Consider the following 21,709-nt stretch of genomic DNA (forward strand, 5'->3'; position numbering starts at 1 on the left):
TGGGGCTGCTCCAGGCTTCGGGTCTATAGACTCAATTTCATTCTGAATGCTTTTATTTTTTGCATGATTTGTTTTTTTATTTCTCTCTCCATGCATTGGGTATTGGTCTTTTTTAAAATTGTGTTCTTTCTAGTTTCTTGTTTTGTGACTGTCCTTAAGCAGATGAATCTCAGGGTTGTATAATTTATGCACTTTGATAATAAATATACTTGGAGCTTTGAAATGGAATTTTGCAACCAATTCAGGGAAAGATCCCCACCATCTGTGCCATGCCATCTTCTCTCAGCTACCATCAGGCAGGAGGTACATGTCCAAGAGCGATTACTTTCCTTCAACCATTCAGTTCTTGAGGGCAGCTGGCAAAATGCTAATCACTAATAACACTATGACCACTTTGATTAAAATGGACTTTGCTTTTGCTTTGTTCTGATTGTGTTCATTCTTGCGATGACTAGTGCTTATTACGTTCTTCTGAATGCTCCTAGTATGAGGCGATATGCCTGCGTTGCTGCTGCAAGTTTTTATTTTCTTGCCTGTGTACTTGTGCACATGACTTTAAAACTCAACTTTGTATTTTGGCTGTGAATATGGTAGAGCGGGTGCAGAAAGATCAGCTGGATTTGATGAGCAGGTGAGACTGAAAAATTGGGGTGGTTCTCTTTGGGGCAAGGAAAGTTGAGAGAAGATTTGACCAAGGTGGACAACTTATCTCTCAGTATTGCTTATTCTTATTTTATTTGTACAATTTATTGTCCTTTGCATATTGGTTGTTTGTCAGTCTTTGTTCATGTATAGTTTCAGTTTTATTTCTTTATTTTCCTGTAAATGCTCACAAGAAAGTGAATGTCGTAATAGTAGATGGTGACATTTATTTTATTTTGATAATAAAAGGGATTAGATAATGCTTTACAGAACCAGCAATCATGTTCGGGATTCAATTCCTGCAGCTGTCTGTAAGGAGTTTAAATGTTGGCCCCGTAACCGCCTAGGTTTCCTCTGGGTGCTCCGGTTTCCTCTAATAGTCCAAAGATGTATGGGTTAGGGTTTGTAATTGTGGACACTTGTAGCTGCCTTCAGCGCAGTCCTTAAATCGTGTTGGTTGTTGACGCAGATGACGCATTTTTTTAAACTTTGACTATAGTTGATTTGGACAAGATTGATCAGAGGAAAGCCGCTTCAGTTAGTGGGACATGGATTTAAAATAATGAACTAATGACGGAAAAGGAATGAGAGGAAGATTTTCTTTTTAAGCCAAGACTAGTTCCAATCTGCACTTTGCTCTTGTACTGATTGTGGAAAACAAGATCAGATTCAGATTTATTTATCCCATTCACAGTACATCAAAACATCCAGATATATGCATGATTGCATCAACAATCAACACATTCGAATGTGCTGGGGGTAGCTGCAAATGTTGGCACACTTCAGGTGCTAATGTAGCATGTCCACAATGCCCAGCTGAATCAATCGGGACCTTCACAAGGAAATTGGATAGGGTATTGAGATGGAATAATTTCCAGAGGCTGTGAGAAAGTTCAGGGGAAAATATTCGACGGGTTGAATCATCACTTCACAATTGGATCTTTAATTTAAAAGAGATTAGATTTATTTGTGACATATACATCGAAAGATACAGTGAAATGTGCTGATTTGTTTAGTTTGGAACTCACTCTTGTATCTCTGGATTATCAGGTTTACTGATCGAATAACATAACTGTCCTATCAAGAACCTATTTATAAATTGAGGTTAATGGAACAGGGTGTGTTGTGTAAGATGTGATCCTGTATTTAGTCCCTGTGTCCTATGATTATATAGCAGCTATTGTATAACCTTAGTGGAAGAATTGGGTCAGTCACAAATCTCCACGTATGAAGCTTCTAATATGTGAACCAGTTAAAATGCAATGATAAATGCAAGGGATTCATGATGAGGAACTGCTGTGTGCTAATTCTGTAGAATCGTGGCTTCAGGACAACATCCCATACGCCATCAATCCACAGGCCAGGGCACTCAGGGACTTGGGATTTTTTTTTTGTGTGTAACTATATTTTTTTGCTACCATAATTCTATGTGCCATGTATGGTCACCCTTGAGCAAGGTGTTAACACCTGCTTAGCATCTCCCCCACCGATCAGGGTCACATGAAGCCGGTGGTGGATGGTCACATGAGCAGCTGGTGGATATCACAAGTCCTGGTTATTGCAACCACTGACACCAGGCAGACAATCTCTGAAGAGTATTATTAATGGTTGGGGTCACCCGTCCTGTAAGGACACATCCCAGAAGAAGGCAATGGCAAACCACCTCAGTAGAAGAGCTTGCCAAGAACAGTCATGGTCAACCCCTGATCACCTACGTCATGTGACATGACACATAATGATGATGATGTGTTGTGTGATTTGTACCTTGGCGCCCGAGGGATGATGCTTTGTGTCGTCATATTTATGTGTACGGTTGAATGACAATTAAACTCGAACTTGAGATACTGTAGATCCAGAGCAGCACGCACAATACAATCATTTACAAAAATTGTTAAAAATTTTGATTAATCATTATTTCTTTACAGATTTAGAGATTTTTTTTTTAGAAAAAGAAACATCACCCACATGGCTTTCCTGGAGAAGTTATTTTTTAATTCATTTACTAAACTTTATTTTGGCGATAAATATTGACCATGTAAGGTTTTTGGTTTTATCCATTTTATTTTAAGAATGCCACGTGCGGCTGTCAAACACACAGATGGATGACAGACTAATTCCGTCTATTTGCTGAACATGCCTCCCAGTGGTATTAGATTGTGGACACAATAGTTGATGTTATTATATTGGTGTTAATTTGGCTTTGAAAGTGCCATTAGAGTCATGGAGCACTACAGCACAGAAACAGGCCTTTTGGCCCATCTGATCCTTGTGGAACTATTATTCTTCCAAGTCCCATTGACCTGCACCTGGACCACACCCCTCCCATCCATGTACTTATCTAAACGTCTCTTAAATTTTGTAATCCAAGCCACATCCACCACTTCCACTGGCAGCTTGTTCCACACTCTCACCACCCTCTGCGTGAAAAGGTTCCCCTTAAATATTTTACCTTGCGCCCTCACAATCTATGAGCTCGAGCTCTAGTTCTAGTCCCACCCATGGAGGCATCTGTTAGTCTTGCGAGACCATGGATCTGCACCTGGAAAGTCTTCACTCCCCAGGGCACAGGCCTGGGCAAGGTTGTATGTAAGACCAGCAGTTGCCCATGCTGCAAGTCTCCCCTCTCCACGACACCAATGTTGTCCAAGGGAAGGGCATTAGGACCCATACAACTTGGCAGCAGTGTCGTCGCAGAGCAATGTGTGATTAAGTGCCTTGCTCAAGGACTCAACATGTTGCCTTGGCTGGGACTGGAACTCACGACCTTCAGGTCACTAGTCCAATGCCTTAACCACTTGGCCACGTACCCACAAGTCCCAACCAACCTCAGTGGAAAAAGCATGCTTGCTTGCATTTACCCTTTCTGTACTCCTTATAACTTTATACACCTCAATCCAATCTCCTCTCATTTTCCTATGCTCTAGGGAATAAAGTCCTAAATTGTTCAACCTTTCCCTGTAAATCAGGCCCTCAAGTCCTGGCAACAGCCTTGTAAATTCTCTTTGCATTCTTCCAATCTTATTCATATATTTTTCTATCTCTTTCATTGTTAGAAAGCATTTTGATTTACTTCTCCATTATTCAGGCTGAAAGTTGAAGCCTTTTTCGTTAAATAGTAGCTCAAAGTATCAAATAACTGTACAATATCCTCATTCCCCCATTTAAAAAAAAATCAAGCCTGAATTGTGATTGTGCAGAAATAGTTAAACAGTATTGAAACAGGCTCTTTGGCCCATTAACACTGTACTAGCCACTAACAGCAGTCCTCCTTTTTTGTCCCTACATTGCCATCAGGTCCCCCCCCCCCCCATCACACTCAATTTACAATGGCCAATTATCTGAGCAAACTGCATTAAAGTTATATTTAACATCTACAGCTACCCATACCTCCACAAATAAATGACTATTAAAAGACTGGCAAAGGCAGGTGTCTCAAATATTAAAGAATAATTTTAGGCCACACTTTAACCATTCTAGGGGCACCTGATACATTTGTTACCTGAGTGAGCTGGTAGAGTAACTTAGCTCATGGTTGTTTATGGAACGTGAACTGAAAGCGGGTAAACCAGTACAGAAAATGAGTAAGCTCTGGAGATTATGCAGATGCTGGAAATCCGCACACAAAATACTGGAGGAATGCAGCAGGTCAGACAGCATCTGTAGAAGGGAGTAAAGAGTTAACATTTTGGGTCAAGATCTCGGCTTGAAATGTCTTTGGATAGATAGGTAGATACTTTATTGATCCCAAAGGAAATTACAGTGTCACAGCAGCATTACTAGTGCACAGGTATACAAGTGTTAGGAGACAAGTAAGAAAGAATAACAAATAAGTTACCTCAGTCTAACAGGAGAGAGTCATCACTTCCCCGCCTATAGACTGACTCATTATAGAGCCTAATGGCCGAGGGTAAGAATGACCTCATATAGCGCTCTTTGGAGAAGCGCAGTTGTCTTAGTCTTTTACTAAAAGTGCTCCTCTGTTCAGCCAAGGTGGCATACAGAAGGAAAGAAACTTTGCCCAGAATTGCCAGGATATTCCTTCAGGTGTTTGTTACTCCAAATCACATATTTCACTGTATGTTATGTACTTCTGTATAACAAGTGAATCTGAAAGCGAAGTTGACAATATGCCAAGTGGAAGATGAGGTATGTGTCCCCAAGCTGTGGTTGGACCTCATTATAATGGCACAGGTGGACAGGCCAGATTGCGAGTGGGATCAGAGTCACTTGCAGACTGCGGACAGGTGCTCTACAAGCTGACCAGCCCTTCTGAGTTTGGATTCCCCTGCACTGAGGAAGCTCCATTGTGAGCAGTAGAGGAGACTGAAAGAAGTTCACATGAATCACTACTTCACATGGATGGAGTGTTTCGACAGGATAGATGTGAAAAAAAATATAGCACCTTCTTTGGTTGTATGTACAATCACCAAAAAATAGGGATTTTACTGATTTTCTGGTAACATTATCCACTTGTTCCAATTGAATACCATCTTCAGCCTTGGCCTCAGGCTCCTGGAAGCCAGATCCACTTGATGTAAAATAAGCAAAAGTTTCTATCAGGATGTGGAGGCCAAGTCATTGGGGATATTTAAAATGGAAGTTGATAAAATCTTGATTAGTAAGGACAATGTTGGGGGGAGAATGCAGGAGAATGGGGTTGAGAAGGAAAATAAATCAGTCATGATAGAATGGTGGAGCAGATTTGATGGGCCAAATGGCCTAATTCTGCTCTGATGTCTTATAATTCCCCTCAGCCTCTGATGCTTCAAAGAAGACAATGTAATTTTGTTCAACCTCTCCTTATTGCTCCTGTCCTCTTATCCAGGTAGCATCCTGCTAAACCACTTCTGCACCTTTTCCAAAGCCTCTGCATCCTACTTACAATGGGGCAACCAGAATTGCACATCATACTCCAAAGGTGGTCTAACCAAAGCTTTGTATAGCTGCAACATGATTTCCTGACTTGTCATTGTATTGTATAAAACATTCTCTCTCATTATGATTACTGTTCCCTAAAAATTCTTTACCTACAACATCTTCAGCTAGTTTTTTTTGTGTAGAACTGGATCTTACAGAGTCTGTTACCTCAGTGGTTTCTCCATGTTCTGATCTGGAAATCCATCTTTTACACATCCATGAATTCCTCCTTGTGCTTTTACTGGCTGTTGTTATGGAAACTAAGGTTATTGATTATGTATTAACGGGCATGGTTAATTTTTTGACCAGTCTACCTCAATGCAAGCAAAATAGAAATTGCTGGAACTCCTCTGCAGCTCAGATATCACCTGTGGAGCGAGACAGAGAGTTAGCACTTTATCAGAATGTTGACCTAAATAATCGAGACACAAGAGATTCTGCAGATGCTGGAAATCTTTAGAAACACACATAAAATGCTGGAGGAACTTAGCAGGTCAGGTAGCATGGATGGAGGGATTTAAACTATTGACATTTTGGGCAGAGACCTGAAACATCCTGATGAAGGTTCTAGGGCCCAAGACATTATCTGTTATCTGTCTGTAGAAGCTATTTGACCCACTGTGCTCCTCCTTCCTTTGAGGGTGTGTTTGACCTAAAAATTCAGCTTTTCTTCTGTCTCCACAGATGCTGTTTTACCTTCTAAGGATTTCCAATAGCATCTAACGTTAGAAGATACACTCAGTGGCCACTTTTAAGTTCACCTCATTAATACAAATATCTAATCAGTCACTCATGAAGCAGCAACTCAATGCCTAAAAGCATGCAGACATGGTCAATAGGTTCAGTTGTTGTTCAGACCAATCATCAGGATATAATCTAAGTGACTTGAACTGTGAAATGATTGTTGGTACCAGATGGAGGGGTTTGAGTATCTGAGAAATTGCTGATCTTCTTGGATTTTCACACACAACAGATCTCTAGAGTTTACAGAGAATGATGCGAAAAAGAAAACAACATCCAGCATGTGGCAGTTCTGTGGGTGAAAATGCATTGTTAATGAAATGGCCAGAGTGGTTCAAGCTGACAGGAAGGCGACAATAACTCAAATATCCACGTTTAACAACAGTGGTGTGCAGAAGACCATCTTTGAAAATAAAACACATTGAACCTTGAAGTTGATGGGCTACAGCAGCAAAAGACCACAAGCATACACTCGGTGATCCCTTTACGAGGTACAGGAGGTACCTAATAAAACAGTCACTAAGTGTACAACATAGAACACTACAGTACAGTACTGGCCTTTCAACAGCTGATGTGCTGACCCCTTAACCTAGTCTAAGATCAATCTTGTCCTTTTTCTATCATCTTTGTGGAAGTTATTTCAGATTTTCAGCATCTTCAATATTTTTGCGTTGCGAGCCTTAGTTAATTTCATTCATTTAATAAAAAAGTAGTATTTTTTAATTCTTTCTTTCATCTGTGTGGTTTGTTTCCAGCACCCAAAGACCATTTGCTACTGAGCAACCGTGCACAAATTAATGCAAGTCTGAGACATTTTGAAGATGCATTGCATGATGGAAATGCTGCCTGCAACCTGCAACCCACCTGGTCCAAAGTAAGGTCTTTTAAACCCCAACCCACCCACCCCCTCCCACCTTGTTCCTTTAATCTCCTCATTGCAGCTTTCTACGTTATGTTGAAATGCTTAAATAGTACTTGTGCTCTGAACAACGGATGTGTTTTGTTGTTAGGGTCACCTGAGAAAAGCACAGGCCTTTGCTGGACTGCAGAAAATGGACCAGGCTTTGAAAGAGTATATAATTTGCATCGCTTTAGATTCAGAAAGTAAAACTGCAAAATTGGAAGCTCAAAAGGTAATTAAACTCAATTTCTAGTCTATTAACAGTAAACGGCTCGCTGTCCTAGTGACGAGACCTCAGTGGTAGCAGGGTATTCATAAATCTGACAGCCTGAAGGAAGAAGCTCGTACCCAGTCTGGCAGTCCTGGTCCTGATGTCCTTGTACCTCCTTCCTGACAGTAGTGGGTCCAAGAGGTTGTGGGATGTGTAGTAGAGATCCTCAACAATGCTTTGAGCCCCTCGTCTGCAGCACTCCCAGTAAATGTCACAAATGGCGGTGGGGACCCCAGTGACCCTCTTGGCGATTTTTTTTTTTTTTTTCCCTCTTTCCTCTGTAATCCAACACCTTCCAGCTTTCCATACCACAAAATAATGCAGCCAGACAGGACGCTGTAACAGGTACTCCTGTAGAAAATTGTTCGAGTGGGGTTGGGGGGCATTGCATGTCTCAATCTGCTCAGAAAGTTTAAACACTGCTGTGCCCTCTTGACCAGTGAGGAGGTGTTGTGAGTCCAGGTTAGATCATCCGTACTGTGCAGGCCAAGGAACATTGTGCTCTCTCCACGGCTGAGCCATTGATGTGCAATGGCGAGTGGTCAACCTGTGCCTTCCTGAAGTCAACAATCTTTTGTCTTGTCCATGTGAGACCCAGAGACTTATGATACTGTAGAAGTAGAAACTGTGTGCTATGAACACAGTATCTTGTAGTATAGAGTGAAATATTAAAAAAACCCTCAAATTTGTATAGTCCTAGAGCACTGCTTCACTGAAAAAGGCCCTTTGGCCCATCTAGTCTGTACTGAGCTGTTATTCTGCCTAGTTGCATTGAACCAAACATGGACCATGGTCCTCTAAACCCCTCCCATCCTTGTGCTTATCCAAATTTCTATTCAATTTTATAATCAAGCCCACATTCATGACTTATGCTGGCAGCTTGTTCCACACTTGCACCATCCTCTGAGTCAGGAATATTTCATTTAAATATTTCACTTTTCACCCTTAACTTATTACCTCAGTTCTAATCTCGCTCCACCTCAGTGGAAAAAGCCTGCTTGCTTTTATCCCATGTCTATCCTTCATAATTTTCTATATCTCTATCAAACCTCCCTTCATTCTCCTACACTCCAGGAAAATAAGACCTAATCTATTCAACCTTTCCCTAAGCTCAGGTCCTCAAGTCATGGCAACATCCTTGTAAACTTTCTCCGTATTCTTCCAATCTTATTGATATCTTTCCCATATGTAGTTCCCATTGAGTTCACTGTGAAATTTGAAAATGAGAAGCCAAAATCCGATGTGTCAGTACTTCACTGGAGTAGAGGAAATTACAGTGGCATGAGAGAGGAACTGGCCAAAGTTGACTGGAAAGGGACACTGGAGGGAAGGATGGCAGAGCGGCAGTGGCTGGAGTTTTTGCGAGAAGTGAGGGAAAAAAGAGTTTTCTAATGGAACCGTGGCTGACAAGAGAAGTCAAAGCCAAAGTTAAAGCAAAGGAGAGGGCATACAAGGAAGCAAAAATTAGTGGGAAGACAGAGGATTGGGAAGTTTTTAAAAGCTTGCAAAAGGAAACTAAGAAGGTCATTAAGAGGGAAAAGATGAACTATGAAAGGAAGCTAGCAAATAATATCAAAGAGGATACTAAAAGCTTTTTCAAGTATATAAAGAGTAAAAGACAGGTGAGAGTAGATATAGGACCGATAGAAAATGATGCTAGAAAAATTGTAATGGGGGATAAAGAGATGGCGGAGGAACTGATCGAGTATTTTGCATCAATCTTCACTGAGGAAGATATCAGACACCGGACACTCAAGGGCGTCAGGGAAGAGAAGTGTGCACAATCACAATTACGACAGAGAAAGTACTCAGGAAGCTGAATAGTCTAAAGGTAGATAAATCTCCTGGACCAGATGGAATGCACCCTCATGTTCTGAAGGAAGTAGCTGTGGAGATTGCGGAGGCATTAGCAATGATCTTTCAAAAGTCGATAGATCCTGGCATGGTTCCGGAGGACTGGAAGATTGCAAATGTCACCGCTATTTAAGAAGGGGGCAAGGAAGCAAAAAGGAAATTATAGACCTGTTAGCTTGACATCCGTGGTTGGGAAGTGGTTGGAGTCGATTGTCAAGGATGAGGTTATGGAGTACCTGGAGGCATATGACAAGATAGGCAGAATTTAGCATGGTTTCCTTAAAGGAAAATCCTGCCTGACAAATCTATTGCAATTTTTGAGGAAATTACAAGTAGGCTAGACAAGGGAGATGCAGTGGATGTTGTGTATTTGGATTTTCAGAAGGCCTTTGACAAGGTGCCACACATGAGGCTGATAAACAAGATAAGAGCCCATGGAATTACGGGAAAGTTACAGACGTGGATAGGGCATTGGCTGATTGGCAGGAAACAGAGAGTGGGAATAAAGAGATAGCATTCTAGTTGGCTGCCGGTTACTAGTGGTGTTCCACAGGGGTCTGTGTTGGGGCTGCTTCTTTTTAATATTGTACATCAACGATTTAGATTATGGAATAGATGGCTTTGTGGCTAAGTTTGCTGATGATACAAAGATAGGTGGAGGGGCCGGTAGTGCTGAGGAAACGGACAGTCTGCAGAGAGACTTGGATAGATTGGGACAATGGGCAAAGAAGTGGCAAATGAAATACAATGTTGGTAAGTGTATGGTTATGCACTTTGGTAGAAGAAATAAACGGGCAGACTATTATTTAAATGGGGAGAGAATTCAAAGTTCTGAGATGCAACAGGACTTGGGAGTCCTCGTGCAGGATACCCTTAAGGTTAACCTCCAGGTTGGGTCAGTGGTGAAGAAGACAAATGCAATGTTGGCATTCATTTCTAGAGGAATAGAGTATAGGAGCAGGGATGTGATGTTGAGGCTCTATAAGGCACTGGTAAGACCTCACTTGGAGTACTATGTGCAGTTTTGGGCTCCTTATTTAAGAAAGGATGTGCTGACGTTGGAGAGGGTTCAGAGAAGATTCACTAGAATCATTCCGGGAATGAGAGGGTTAACATATGAGGAACGTTTGAGCGCTCTTTGACTGTACTCCTTGGAGTTTAGAAGAATGAGAGGGGACCTCATAGAAATATTTCGAATGTTGAAAGGCATGGACAGAGTGGATGTGGCAAAGTTGTTTCCCATGGTGGGGGAGTCTAGTACGAGAGGGCAGGACTTATGGATTGAAGGGCGCCCATTCAGAACAGAGATACAAAGAAATTTTTTTCAGCCAGAGGGTGGTAAATCTGTGGAATTTGTTGCCACAGATGGCAGTGGAGGCCAAGTCATTGGGTGTATTTAAGGCAGAGATTGATAGGTATCTGAGTAGCCAGGGCATCAAAGGTTATGGTGAGAAAGCGGGAGAGTGGGACTAAATGGGAGAATGGATCAGCTCATGATAGAATGGCAGAGGAGACTTGATGGGTCAAATGGCCAACTTCTGCTCCTTTGTCTTATGGTCTTATGTACGTAACCAAAACTATACAATCCTCCAAATCAGGCCTCATTAACATCTTGTACAACTTCAACATGACATCGCAACTCCTGTACTCACTAGTCTGATTTATGAAGACCAATATGCCAAAAGCTCTCTGTATGACCCAATCTACCTGTGACACTACTTTCAAGGAATTATAAATCTGTATTCCCAGATCCCTCCGTTCTACCTCCCTCCTCGGTGTCCTACCACTCAACCCTGGTTTGTCCTCCCAAAGTGCAACACTTCACACTTGCCAGCGTTAAATTCCATCTGCCTATTTAATGACACACAGTATTTAAAGGAACACAGAGGAGGAATAAAAGAGAATACTTGCCTGTCTCTCATTTATAGTCAGGTAGTCATTACAGAAGCTTCATTTTTACAAAAATATAATAACTTTAAGTTGAAGTCTCAATGAGAGAGCATGGTGATACAGGTTTTGCTATTAGGGTACGAAACAGGGCAGCTGACAGAAGTTTGTGTAGAACACTTTGCATTCAGTGATCACAATGTCATTAATTTTAAAGTAAATATGCAAAGAGATGGGTCTGTTCTGCAGGTTGAGATTCTAAATTGGAGAAAGGCCATTTTTGATGCTATCAGAAATTATCTGACAAGTGTGGTTTGGGACAGGCTGTTTTCTAGCAAAATGGACTTGGAAAGTGGGAAGCCTTCAAAAATGAAATTTTGAGAGTACAGAGCTTTTGTGTGCCTGTCAGGATAAAAGGTAAAGATAATAAGTGTAGGGAACCTTGGTTTTCAAGAGATATTGAGGTCCTGGTTAAGAGAAAAAGGAGGTGCATAGCAGGTATAGTTAAGTAGGAACAACTGAGATGTTTCTGGAGTAGAAGAAATGCAAGAGAACACTTAAAGAAATCAGGAAGGCTGAAAGACAGCATGAAGTTGCTCTAGCAGACATGGTGAAGGAGAGTCAGGGTGGATAAATCCCCAGTGCCTGACAAGGCATTCCCTTGGAACTTACAGGAGGCTAGTTCAGAAATTGCCAGGGCCTTAGCAGAGGTACTCAAAACAAGCTTTGGTGACGGGAGAGTTTCAAAAGGATTGGAGGATAGCCAATGCTGTTCTGCTGTTTAAAGAATGCCCTAAACAGAAACCAGGAGATGATAAGCCAGTGGGTCTAGCATTAGTTGTGGGGAAAGTTATCGGAAGGCATTCGAAGGGGACCAGATATTTGGATAGACATAGACCGTTTAAGGTTGGTCAGCATGGCTTAGTGCGTGGTAGGTCATCTCTAACCATTCTTAGAGTTTTTCAGGGAAGTTACCAGGAAAGTTTATGTTGCTTACATGGACTTTAGCAAGACATTTGACAAGGTCCTGCATGGGAAACTGGCCAAGAAGGTTCAGTTACTCAGTACTCAAGAAGAAGTAGTAAATTGGATTGGATATTGTCTTTGTGGGAGAAGCCAGAGAGTGGTAGTAGAGGGTTGCCTCTCTGACTGGAGGTCAGTGACTAGTGGTGTGCTGCAGGGTTCAGTGCTGATCCATCTGTTGTTGTTTGTCATCTATATCAATAATCTGGATGATAATGTGGTTAACCAGATCAGCAGATTTGCAGGTGACACCAAAACTGGGGGTATAGTGTACAGTGAGGAAGGCTATCGTAGTTTGCCGAGGGATTTACATCAGCTAGAAAAATGGCAGATGGAATTTAAAGCAGACAAGTGTGAGGTTTTGCACTTTGGTAGCACCACCTAGAGTAGGTCTTACACAGCGAATGGTAGGGCACTGAGGAGTGTGGTAGAACACAGGGAATACAGGTACATAATTTGTTGAAAGAGGCGTCACATGGTCATAGAGAAAGCTTTTGGCACATTGACCTTTATAAATCAATGTGCTGAGTACAGAAGGATGTTATGTTAAAATTGGATAAGAACCTGGTGAGGCCTAATTTGGAGTACTGTGTGCAGTTTTGGTCACCTACCTACAGGAAAAATGTAAATGTAAGAAGATTGCAGAGAAAATTTACAAGGATGTTCCCAGATCTGGCATTATAAGGAAAGATTGAATAAGTTAGGACTGTATTCATTAGAACATAGAGGACTTAGACGAGATTTTGTTAGAGGTATACAAAATTATGAGGGGTATAGAATCAGTAAATGCAAACAGGCTTCTTCCACTGAGGTTTGGCGGGACTGAACCAGAGATCATGGGTTAAAGGTGAAAGGTGAAAAGTTTAAGGGGAATATGAGGAGAAACCTTTACTCAGAGGGTTGTGAGTGTGTGGAATGAGCTGCCAGCACAAGTGGATCATGCAAGCCTGATTTCAATGTTTAAGAGAAGTTTGGATAGGTACATGGATGGTAGGAATATGGAGAGCTGTGGTCCCAGTACATGTTGTTGGGAGTAGGCAGATAAATATTTTTTTTTGGCATGGACTAGATGGGTGAAGAGCCTGTTTCTGTGCTGTACTTATCTGTGACTCTGTGACTCTCTAACATGGAAATTTTCATTTGACTTCCAGCCTCCACATCTTTTTTGGGGAGGGAGTTACAGATACACCGTAACTCTTGTTTGAAGAAGTGACTCTTGGCATCACCCATTTTATAAAAAAAAAAAAAAAAAAAATGAAAACAATTCAGTTCAAATTTTATTCCAACTCCTGGGTTTCCACCATCATTAATTTTGTGTTAAATCAGGCTCATTTCCTGGGACTAAACATTACTCAATTTCTTGCAGTTGTCTTGTATTCAGAAGCTGGGTACATCAGAACATGGAGCTCATGCCACTTACAGCCACAAAGGGCAAATGTACTTGAATATTTTTCATAACTTTTTTTGCAAGAGGGAGGGGCCATGGTAGCATAGTGGTTAGTGTGATGGTATTACAGTATGGGGTGTTAGAGTTCAGAGTTAATTTGGGACTCATCTGTCTGGAATATCCGCACATCATCTCCGTGGAATGCGTGGGTTTGCTCCTGGTTCTCCGGTTTCCTCCCACAGTCCAAAGATGTACTGGTTAGTCAGTTAATTGTCCCATGATTAGGCTGAGATTAAATCTTGAGTTGCGGGGTGGTGTGTTTCAAAGGGCTGGAATGGCCTGTTCTGTGTTGATTCTTAGTAAGGAAATTACAGCAATAGCTTTCAAATTTGAAACATGATGTTTAACCAATACTGAATCTTTTCACCAGATAAATATCAGTTGCACCGTTTGCAAAATAGCTGAATTTCAGAAACCGGAGCATGCAGGAATAATCAGGATCCAGTGACAACTATTGTTAAAGCCTTTTGTTTTACCATTCGAATAAAATAAGAGAACTCGTTACACTTTTCCAGATCCTGAGTGATTTCCTGTCACCCATGGCGGAAAATATGCGCCAGTGTTTACCTGATATGATGCAGCTTTTGTCTCCACGATCTCGAATTAAGGATATTGTCAATTCACTCAGCGCCAATAATGTATTAGAAAACTCTTGCAAGGTAATGTGATGGAAGTTTACAAGATTATGGAGGCATAGAGTAGACAGGCAGTATCTTTATCCCAGGGTCAAAATGTCTAATATTAGCATTAGAGGGGAGCAAGTTCAAAGGAGATCTGAAGGGCAAGTTATTTCCACAGAGTGGAGTGCAAGTGTTTTTATTTTACACAGAGCCTGGAATATATTGCCTGGAGTAGTTGTGGAGGCAGATACAATAGACAAGAAAGTCTGCAGATTGCTGGTAACCCAAGCGACACTCACAGAATGTTGGAAGAACTCAGCAGGTCAGACTGCATCTATGGAAAAGAGTAAACAGTTGACGTTTCAGACCAAAACCCTTCATCAGGACTGGGAAAAAAAGATGAGAAGATAGAGCAAGAACGTGGAGGGAGGGGAGGAAGAAGTACAAGGTGGTAGGTGATAGATGAAACTAGGAGAGGGGGAGGGATGTAGTAAAGAGCTGGGAAATTGATTAGTAAAGAGATAAAGGGCTGGAAAAGGGGGGAATCTGATAGGATTGGGTAGAAGACCATGGAAGAAAGAGAAGGGGGAGGAGCACCAAAGGGAGGTGATGGCAGGTGAGAGAAGGAAACTGGAATGGAGAATGGTGAAGATGGGATGCAATTACTGGAAGTTTGAGAAATTGATGTTCATGTCATCAGGTTGGCATGATGCAAAAGAGGCGTTCAAATATGCACATGATTGTGCATTGAATGGAGGGATATGGGCATTGTGTAGGCAGAAGGAATTAATTTAGTTAGACATTTACTTACTAGGTTAATTAGTCTGGCAAATTAGAATACACAATAGGAAAAAGTAGGTGATTGAAGGGTGATCTGATAGAGGTACATTTATAAGACTGTGAGGACCGTAGCCAGGGTGAAAGCCTTTTTTTTCCCCTAGCTAAAAGGTGCTGGTTGTAAAATCTGATTCTGATCATATTGTGGGCTGCAGACAAAGAGTTGGTGTTCTAATTAACTCAAAATGGACACTACGCTATTTGATGAAGCTTCATGACATAAGTGTCAGTAAACAAGGTTGCCTTGTTAGTTTCCAAAGTAAATCTCATCAGTGGCCTCCTGTGAGCTAGCAGCCTGCGATGGTTCTTCTTAAACCTGTTCAGTTCTCTGTATACATTTTTTCCCCATATAAATTCCATATTTCAAACCTTGAAGTAATGATTTGTGTATTCCTTAAGAGTAGATTTGCATTAGTCCAACTGCTTTTTCAGAGGGGTGCACTGTACTTTCATTTACACAATGCCCATTTAGTGTTGTTAAACATGTTAAGGTGATCAGCAGATCAAAAATTGCAAGAAGCCAAAGGGCTGGTAAGCAAAAATTTGGTCAAAGAGGTCGATTTCAAGGAGTATCTTAAAGACTGTCAGAGAGATTGGCCAACAGGAGGTTGGCAGGAGAGTGGTTGTCCAGTAGAAAGATAAATCAGTGGAGAGGTAGGTCTGTGGAGAGATGGCCAATAGAAAGATGGGCGAGCGCAGAGGATGGCCAATGAAAACAATGGGCCAGTGGAGAGGTCGGCCAATGGAGAGTTAGGCTGGAGGAGAAGTTGGCCAATAGACAGGTAAGTTGTTGGGTGGTAGATTGGCGGAGAAGTCGGCCAATTGAGGTAGGTCAGTGGAGAGGTTGGCTAATGGAAAAGTGTGTTGGTGGAGAGCTAGGTTTATGGTGAGGTTGGCTAATGGACAGGTACGTTGATAGGTTGGTGGAGAGGTCAGTCAATGGAGAATTGGTTGGTAGTGAGGTTTATGACGAAGTTCCAGATGCCAGTCAATTAAAGATATATCTGTGAGTAAGGAAGGGTGTACATGCTTGGTATTGATCCAGCTGGAATGGGAAGAACCAGGAACCCAGAAAGTTGCAAAACTGGAGAATTAAGAAGAGATGATTCCATGAAGAGATATGAACATGGGAATAAATAATAAACACTTTGATGTGGAAAGGTGGTCATGACCACCTCAGGGAAGACCAGTTAGATGGTAAATAAAACACTTTGCCAAGCTAATTCTACAATGCCTGAAGTCATGATAGTCTGAGAAAAGCCCTTACATCAACAAGACAGGCATGAGCATTCTGTGATTGTTAAATAAGCTCTAAATCGAATGATGCATAACCTTTTATGGTTGCATAATTTTGTGAGGCTTGTTAAAATGTTCAGAGTGTCTTTGAATAATGAAGCTGTGTAGGATAAAGTTTTGGATTTTTGTGGAATTGAATCCACTATTTTTTAAAAATTTTCTTCAAGGAAAAGATAGATACAACAGACATTGGAGTCAGGAAAGAATGGAAGACTCACACATGTGGTAATTTAACCAACACTGTTCAAATGATGAGTGACAATAAAGATGCCCTGAAGAATTCATCCACCCCGCTAGCCTTGACTAGTCCTGAACAAAAGAACACACAGAAAAGGAAATGTGACCTCATTAATGACGATAAGGCTGAAATAATCGAAGGAAACAGCAAATGCTTCAGGCGAGGTATGGCTTTCAGTTACACTAATCCGTAGGAGTTAATCTGATACATTTAACAGCTCTGTGTTCGACTAATTCCATAGCCTTTTATTTCACTGGTGCATTGAAGATGACATTCTGTGAATTATAGTTGATCTATGGAGCCAGGTTTTCCCTCACTGGGTTACGAATTTTCCTAGAACATTTAGCAGTATTTTTAAAGGCCCAATTTGACATGCTTCTTTATAGCTTATAATTTTCTATTGTTATGTGAAACTAGAGCATCTGGCGTTTTAATTATCGTGGTCTTTCTTCACCATGCACAATTCCTGTTAGCTTGGAAATCATGTAGCAGTTTGGGACTTCTGTACAAACATGGGGAACCAGGAGACACAGAACTTCTGTTTTCCACATTGTCTTGACACTGGGAACACCTCGCAGAGTTCAATGACAGAGCATAAACCTCTGCAGTTTCCTGGGTTGGACGTGGTGCAAGTTCAGCATTCCCCTGCATTTCAGTAGAGACAAATGCTTGCAATTGATAGAGTAACTTCCAATTACTTCAATTAATTTGTATTTCTTCACTTGAATTAATTTAAACAAAGTCTCACAAAAGTGCTGGAGCAACTCAGCAGGTCAGCCAGCATCTATGGAGCAGAATGAACGTTCAACATTTCAGGCCAATGCCCATTGTCAGGACCCAACCTGAAGTGTTGACAGTTTATTCCCCTCCGCAGAAGCTTCCTGACTAGCTGAATTCCTCCAGCACTTTGTATGTGTTCATCAAGATTTCCAGCATCTGCAGGATCTCTTGCATCGAGTCAGAGAGCAGTACAGCACAGAAAATAGGCCCGTCAGCCCATCTAGTCTGTGCTGAACTATTACGCTGCCTACTCCCATCAACCTGCACCTGGACGAATGCCCTCCATACCCCTCCCATCCATAAACCTATCCAAGCTTCTCTTAAAAGTAATTGAACCCACATCCACCACTTCTGCTGACAGCTCATTCCACACTCTGTGTGAAGGAGTTCCCACTGGGGTTCCCCTTAAATTTATGTATGTCCAAGTTTTTTGATATCTGGTTCAGCCGGGGGTCATAGCTGAACTGGCTGTTATAGCCTTCCATTTGCTTTGATGATTCTCTGTGAGGATGTTCCATGTGTTTCTTTTCGAAGTAAGAGAGCTGATGAACACTAGAACCCACACAAGAAGTTCAAATTTAATCGCCGTAAATACAGCCAAATGAAACAGTGCTCTTCTGGGGTCAAGATGCAAAACACAGTACCCACAGAACACAGCACGCTTAGTTATAGTTGCTGAGGCCTCTGTTAGTCAGGATTGGTCACGAATATTACATCCTGGCTGTCTAGATACGCGGGCCTGGTCAATACCATATGGGGAGCAAACTGTTGCCCTTGCAGTAGGCTCCCCCTCTCCACGTATCTGATGAACTCAAAGGAACGGCAGAGACCGATACAGTTTGGCACCAGCAGCATCGCAGAAGTTGCCAGACGGCGTCGAATTCAACGTAGGACTGCCTTAGGGACTCCAGCTCTGGATTTTTCCCTTGGGATATACTCCCGAAGCCTTCCCCGTGAGTGGGTATGGCCACAAGACAGTGGAGGTTTGAGATCAGAGTCTTCCTTCTCTTAGGTGAGCTGCCAACCATGGCTGATGAGACCCATCTGCCCGAAATGACTGGCTTTAAGGTGCCAGTAACCCGCCTTTGCCCCTTCTCCTGTCAGTCGAAACATTTCTGCCGGGCTTAGAAACTAAGCTACACATGAAGGCCAGGAGTTGGACTTGTTTGCCAGAGGCTATTTGAGGCGCATGCCAATGGGAGTATTTAATAGGTGGTGGGAGCTTGTCCCCATTATCACCCTCAGCTATAGCAACTTTAAGGAACCAGCTATACACATGAATTCAGCAGAAGACAAAGAAAAATATAGCCCCGTTCTTGAGTGACATGGTCTGTAGATTCATGGTGGATGGGATGTAGTCTACCACTGAGAAAACACTGGAGGTCAGCAGCAATAGGAGCGGCCTATTTCTGAACCCAGTACAAACTCCAGCCTGCCCACAGAGGCCTCTGATTTCTCCAATGCTGACTCTGGTGTTCCCTCTCTTGGGCTGCGACATGAGGGCCTGGTCTGTGTGACAACTGAGGCAACATAAAGAAAATGGGAATAGTGGAAGGCCACTCAACCCCTCAAGACTGCTGCTATCCAACTTTATTATGGTCACATGTACTGTGATACAGTGAAAGGATAATCTTACCTACATTCCATACCGATCAGATCATGACACAGTGCCTTGAGGCAGAACGAGGTAAAGCAGTAATAATGCAGAACAAATTGCAACAGTTCAAGCGAGAGTGCAGCAAATCATGATCACAATAGATTGTGCAGGTGCTGGAAATCCAGAAGAACGGACACAAAATGCTGGAGGAATTCAGAAGGTCAGGCAGTATCTATGGGAAGGAATAATGGAATAAACAGTTGATGTTTCGGGCCGAGACCCTTCATCAGGACAGGAAAGGAAGGGGGAAGATGCTAGAATAAGCAGGTTGGGGATGGGGAAGTAGTACAAGCCGCCAGGCGATAGTCGAAGCCAGGTGAGGGAGGAGGCGGGTGTGTGGGGGAGGGGTAGGAAGTGAGAAGCTGGGAGGTGTTGCGTGGAAAAGGTAACAGGCTGAAGTTTACTATGGGAGAAGGGGAAGGAGGAAGGGAACCAGATGGAAGTTCTGGGCAGGTAACAAAATAACAGTGCAGCTAGATAATAAGGTGCAAGATAATAATGAGGTAGACCGTGAGGTCAAGAGCCCTGGGGAACCATTTAATGCAGCAGGGTAGAAGACTTTTCACAGAGTTTACAGGATTCATTCCCATGACCTACAATGCTGTACCTTTACAATACCCATTATGACTTGCCTTGCAGACTCTCCCTACAGATCAGAACATTACACAGTGTATTGAGATAGAACAAGGTAAAGCAATAACAATGTAGAATGAAGTGTAAAAATTACAGAGAAAGTGCAGTGCAGTATTCAACCTTCTCCAGCCCTCAACACCTGTGCCATTTCCTTTTGGCCATTTATTCCCCAGTCTTTCAAAACTTTACCTCCAACTGAAAACTCCTTAATTATCCATCTTGGACAACCCTTCATCAGAGAGAATTCCAAAGATTTACCGATTCTGTAAGGAATTCTTACATACCTTTTGTTTCAGATACTGCCCCCTATCTTTAGAATTTGTTGTTTTGCAGCAACAGAACAGAGTAAAGAAACAGAGTTACTATAACTTACAAAGATAATAAATAGTGCAAAACGAAAGGGGGCAAAATGAGATCCTCAAAAACATGAGAGATTCTCCAGATGTCAGAAATCCTAAGTAATACACACAAAAATTCTGGAGGATTCACCAAGTCAGGCAGGCAGTTGATGTTTTGGGCTGAGATCCTTCATCAGGATTAGACATCAGGACAGGCCATTCTCAGACTAAAACATCAACTGTTTATTCCCCCCATAGATGTTGCCTGACGTACTGAGTTCCTCCAGCATTTTGTGTGTATTATTCATAATAAACTTGTCTTTATGGGTTTCACAAACAGTTTTGAAACCTACTAGCAGAGGGGAAGAAGCTGTTTCTGAATTATTCAATGTGGCTCTTCAGGCTCCTGTACCTCCTCCCTGATGGTAGTAATGAGAAGAGGGAATGTCCCGGGTGGTGGGGTCCTTAATGATAGATGCCACCTACTTGTTGTGTCATCTCTTGAAGGTGATCTCGATGGTGGGGAGGCTTGTGCCCATGATGGAGCTCTCCTTATAATGATGTCCCCTTGTGCAAGACTCTCCCATGGGTGGAAGTAAGTCAGAGAAGTTGGCTGAGGGAGCATTGACATAGTCGCAGTCCAAATACTTTCCCATGAAAGAGCTTGAAAAGTGCTGAGGTTCATGCTCCACCTTTGGATGGCTCCAGTGCTGAGACACTGAACTGTAGTGATAAGCACCTGCATTGTGTGCAGCTATGGGATATAGAACGTACAATTTTCCACACATGCAGCTGAGTGTTCCATACATTTGCACCTCTTTTGGATCTAAAGGTTGTTTCCTCTGCAGAAGTTTGCTTCAAGGACTCTGTCTATATTTCAGTAAAATGGCCAGCATTATTAAAGACCCCAACCACACTGCACATTCTCTCTTCTCTCCTCTCCCATCGTGCAGAAGATGCACAAGCCTGAAAGCATGTAAGCAAGGCTCAAGGCACCTCCTAGCCTGCTGTAATAAGTCTATTAAGTAGTTCCCTACCATGATAAGATGGACTCTTGACCTCACAACCTACCTCATTGTGATCTTGCTCCTTATTGTCTACCTGCACTGCCCGTTCTCTGCAGCTGTTACACTTTATTCTGCACTGTTAGACCATACGACACAGGAGCAGAATTAGGCCATTCATCCCATCACGTCTGCTTTGCGGTTTCATCATGGCCAATTTATTATCCCTCTCAACCCATGGATTCGCCCTGTAACCTTTGACACCCTTGGTAATCAAGAACCTACCAACCTCCACTTTAAATAAAATTCAAAGAAAATGTATTATGAAAGTACGTGTATGTCACCACTTACAATCCTGAGATTTATTTTCCTGTTGACGTGTACAGTAAATCCAAGAAACATAATAGTATCAATGAAAGACTGAATTCAACATCTATACCAAATACTTGGCCTCAACAGCTGTCTTGTGTCAATGGTTCACTATCCTCTGGCTAAAGAAATTTCTCATCATTTCTGTTGAAAATGGATGTCCTTGTATTTTGAGGCTGTGCTCTCTGGTCCTAGACCCTCCTAGAAACATCCTCTCCACATCCACTCTATTGAGGCCTTTCAATATTCGATAG

General features: G+C 42.1%; 1 protein-coding gene across 1 annotated transcript in view; it reads left to right on the forward strand.

The window, feature by feature from the left end:
• Positions 1–21,709, forward strand: part of LOC140204363 (LON peptidase N-terminal domain and RING finger protein 3-like) — a 67,063-nt gene that overhangs the window by 22,860 nt on the left and 22,494 nt on the right. The window contains exons 2-4 of the mRNA XM_072271040.1: positions 7,056–7,174; positions 7,311–7,433; positions 16,604–16,838. Coding sequence (XP_072127141.1) covers positions 7,056–7,174; positions 7,311–7,433; positions 16,604–16,838 — 477 coding nt within the window. The remainder of the gene's footprint in view (positions 1–7,055; positions 7,175–7,310; positions 7,434–16,603; positions 16,839–21,709) is intronic.

This window comes from Mobula birostris, chromosome 10, assembly GCF_030028105.1.
Source record: "Mobula birostris isolate sMobBir1 chromosome 10, sMobBir1.hap1, whole genome shotgun sequence".
NCBI lineage: Eukaryota > Metazoa > Chordata > Chondrichthyes > Myliobatiformes > Myliobatidae > Mobula > Mobula birostris.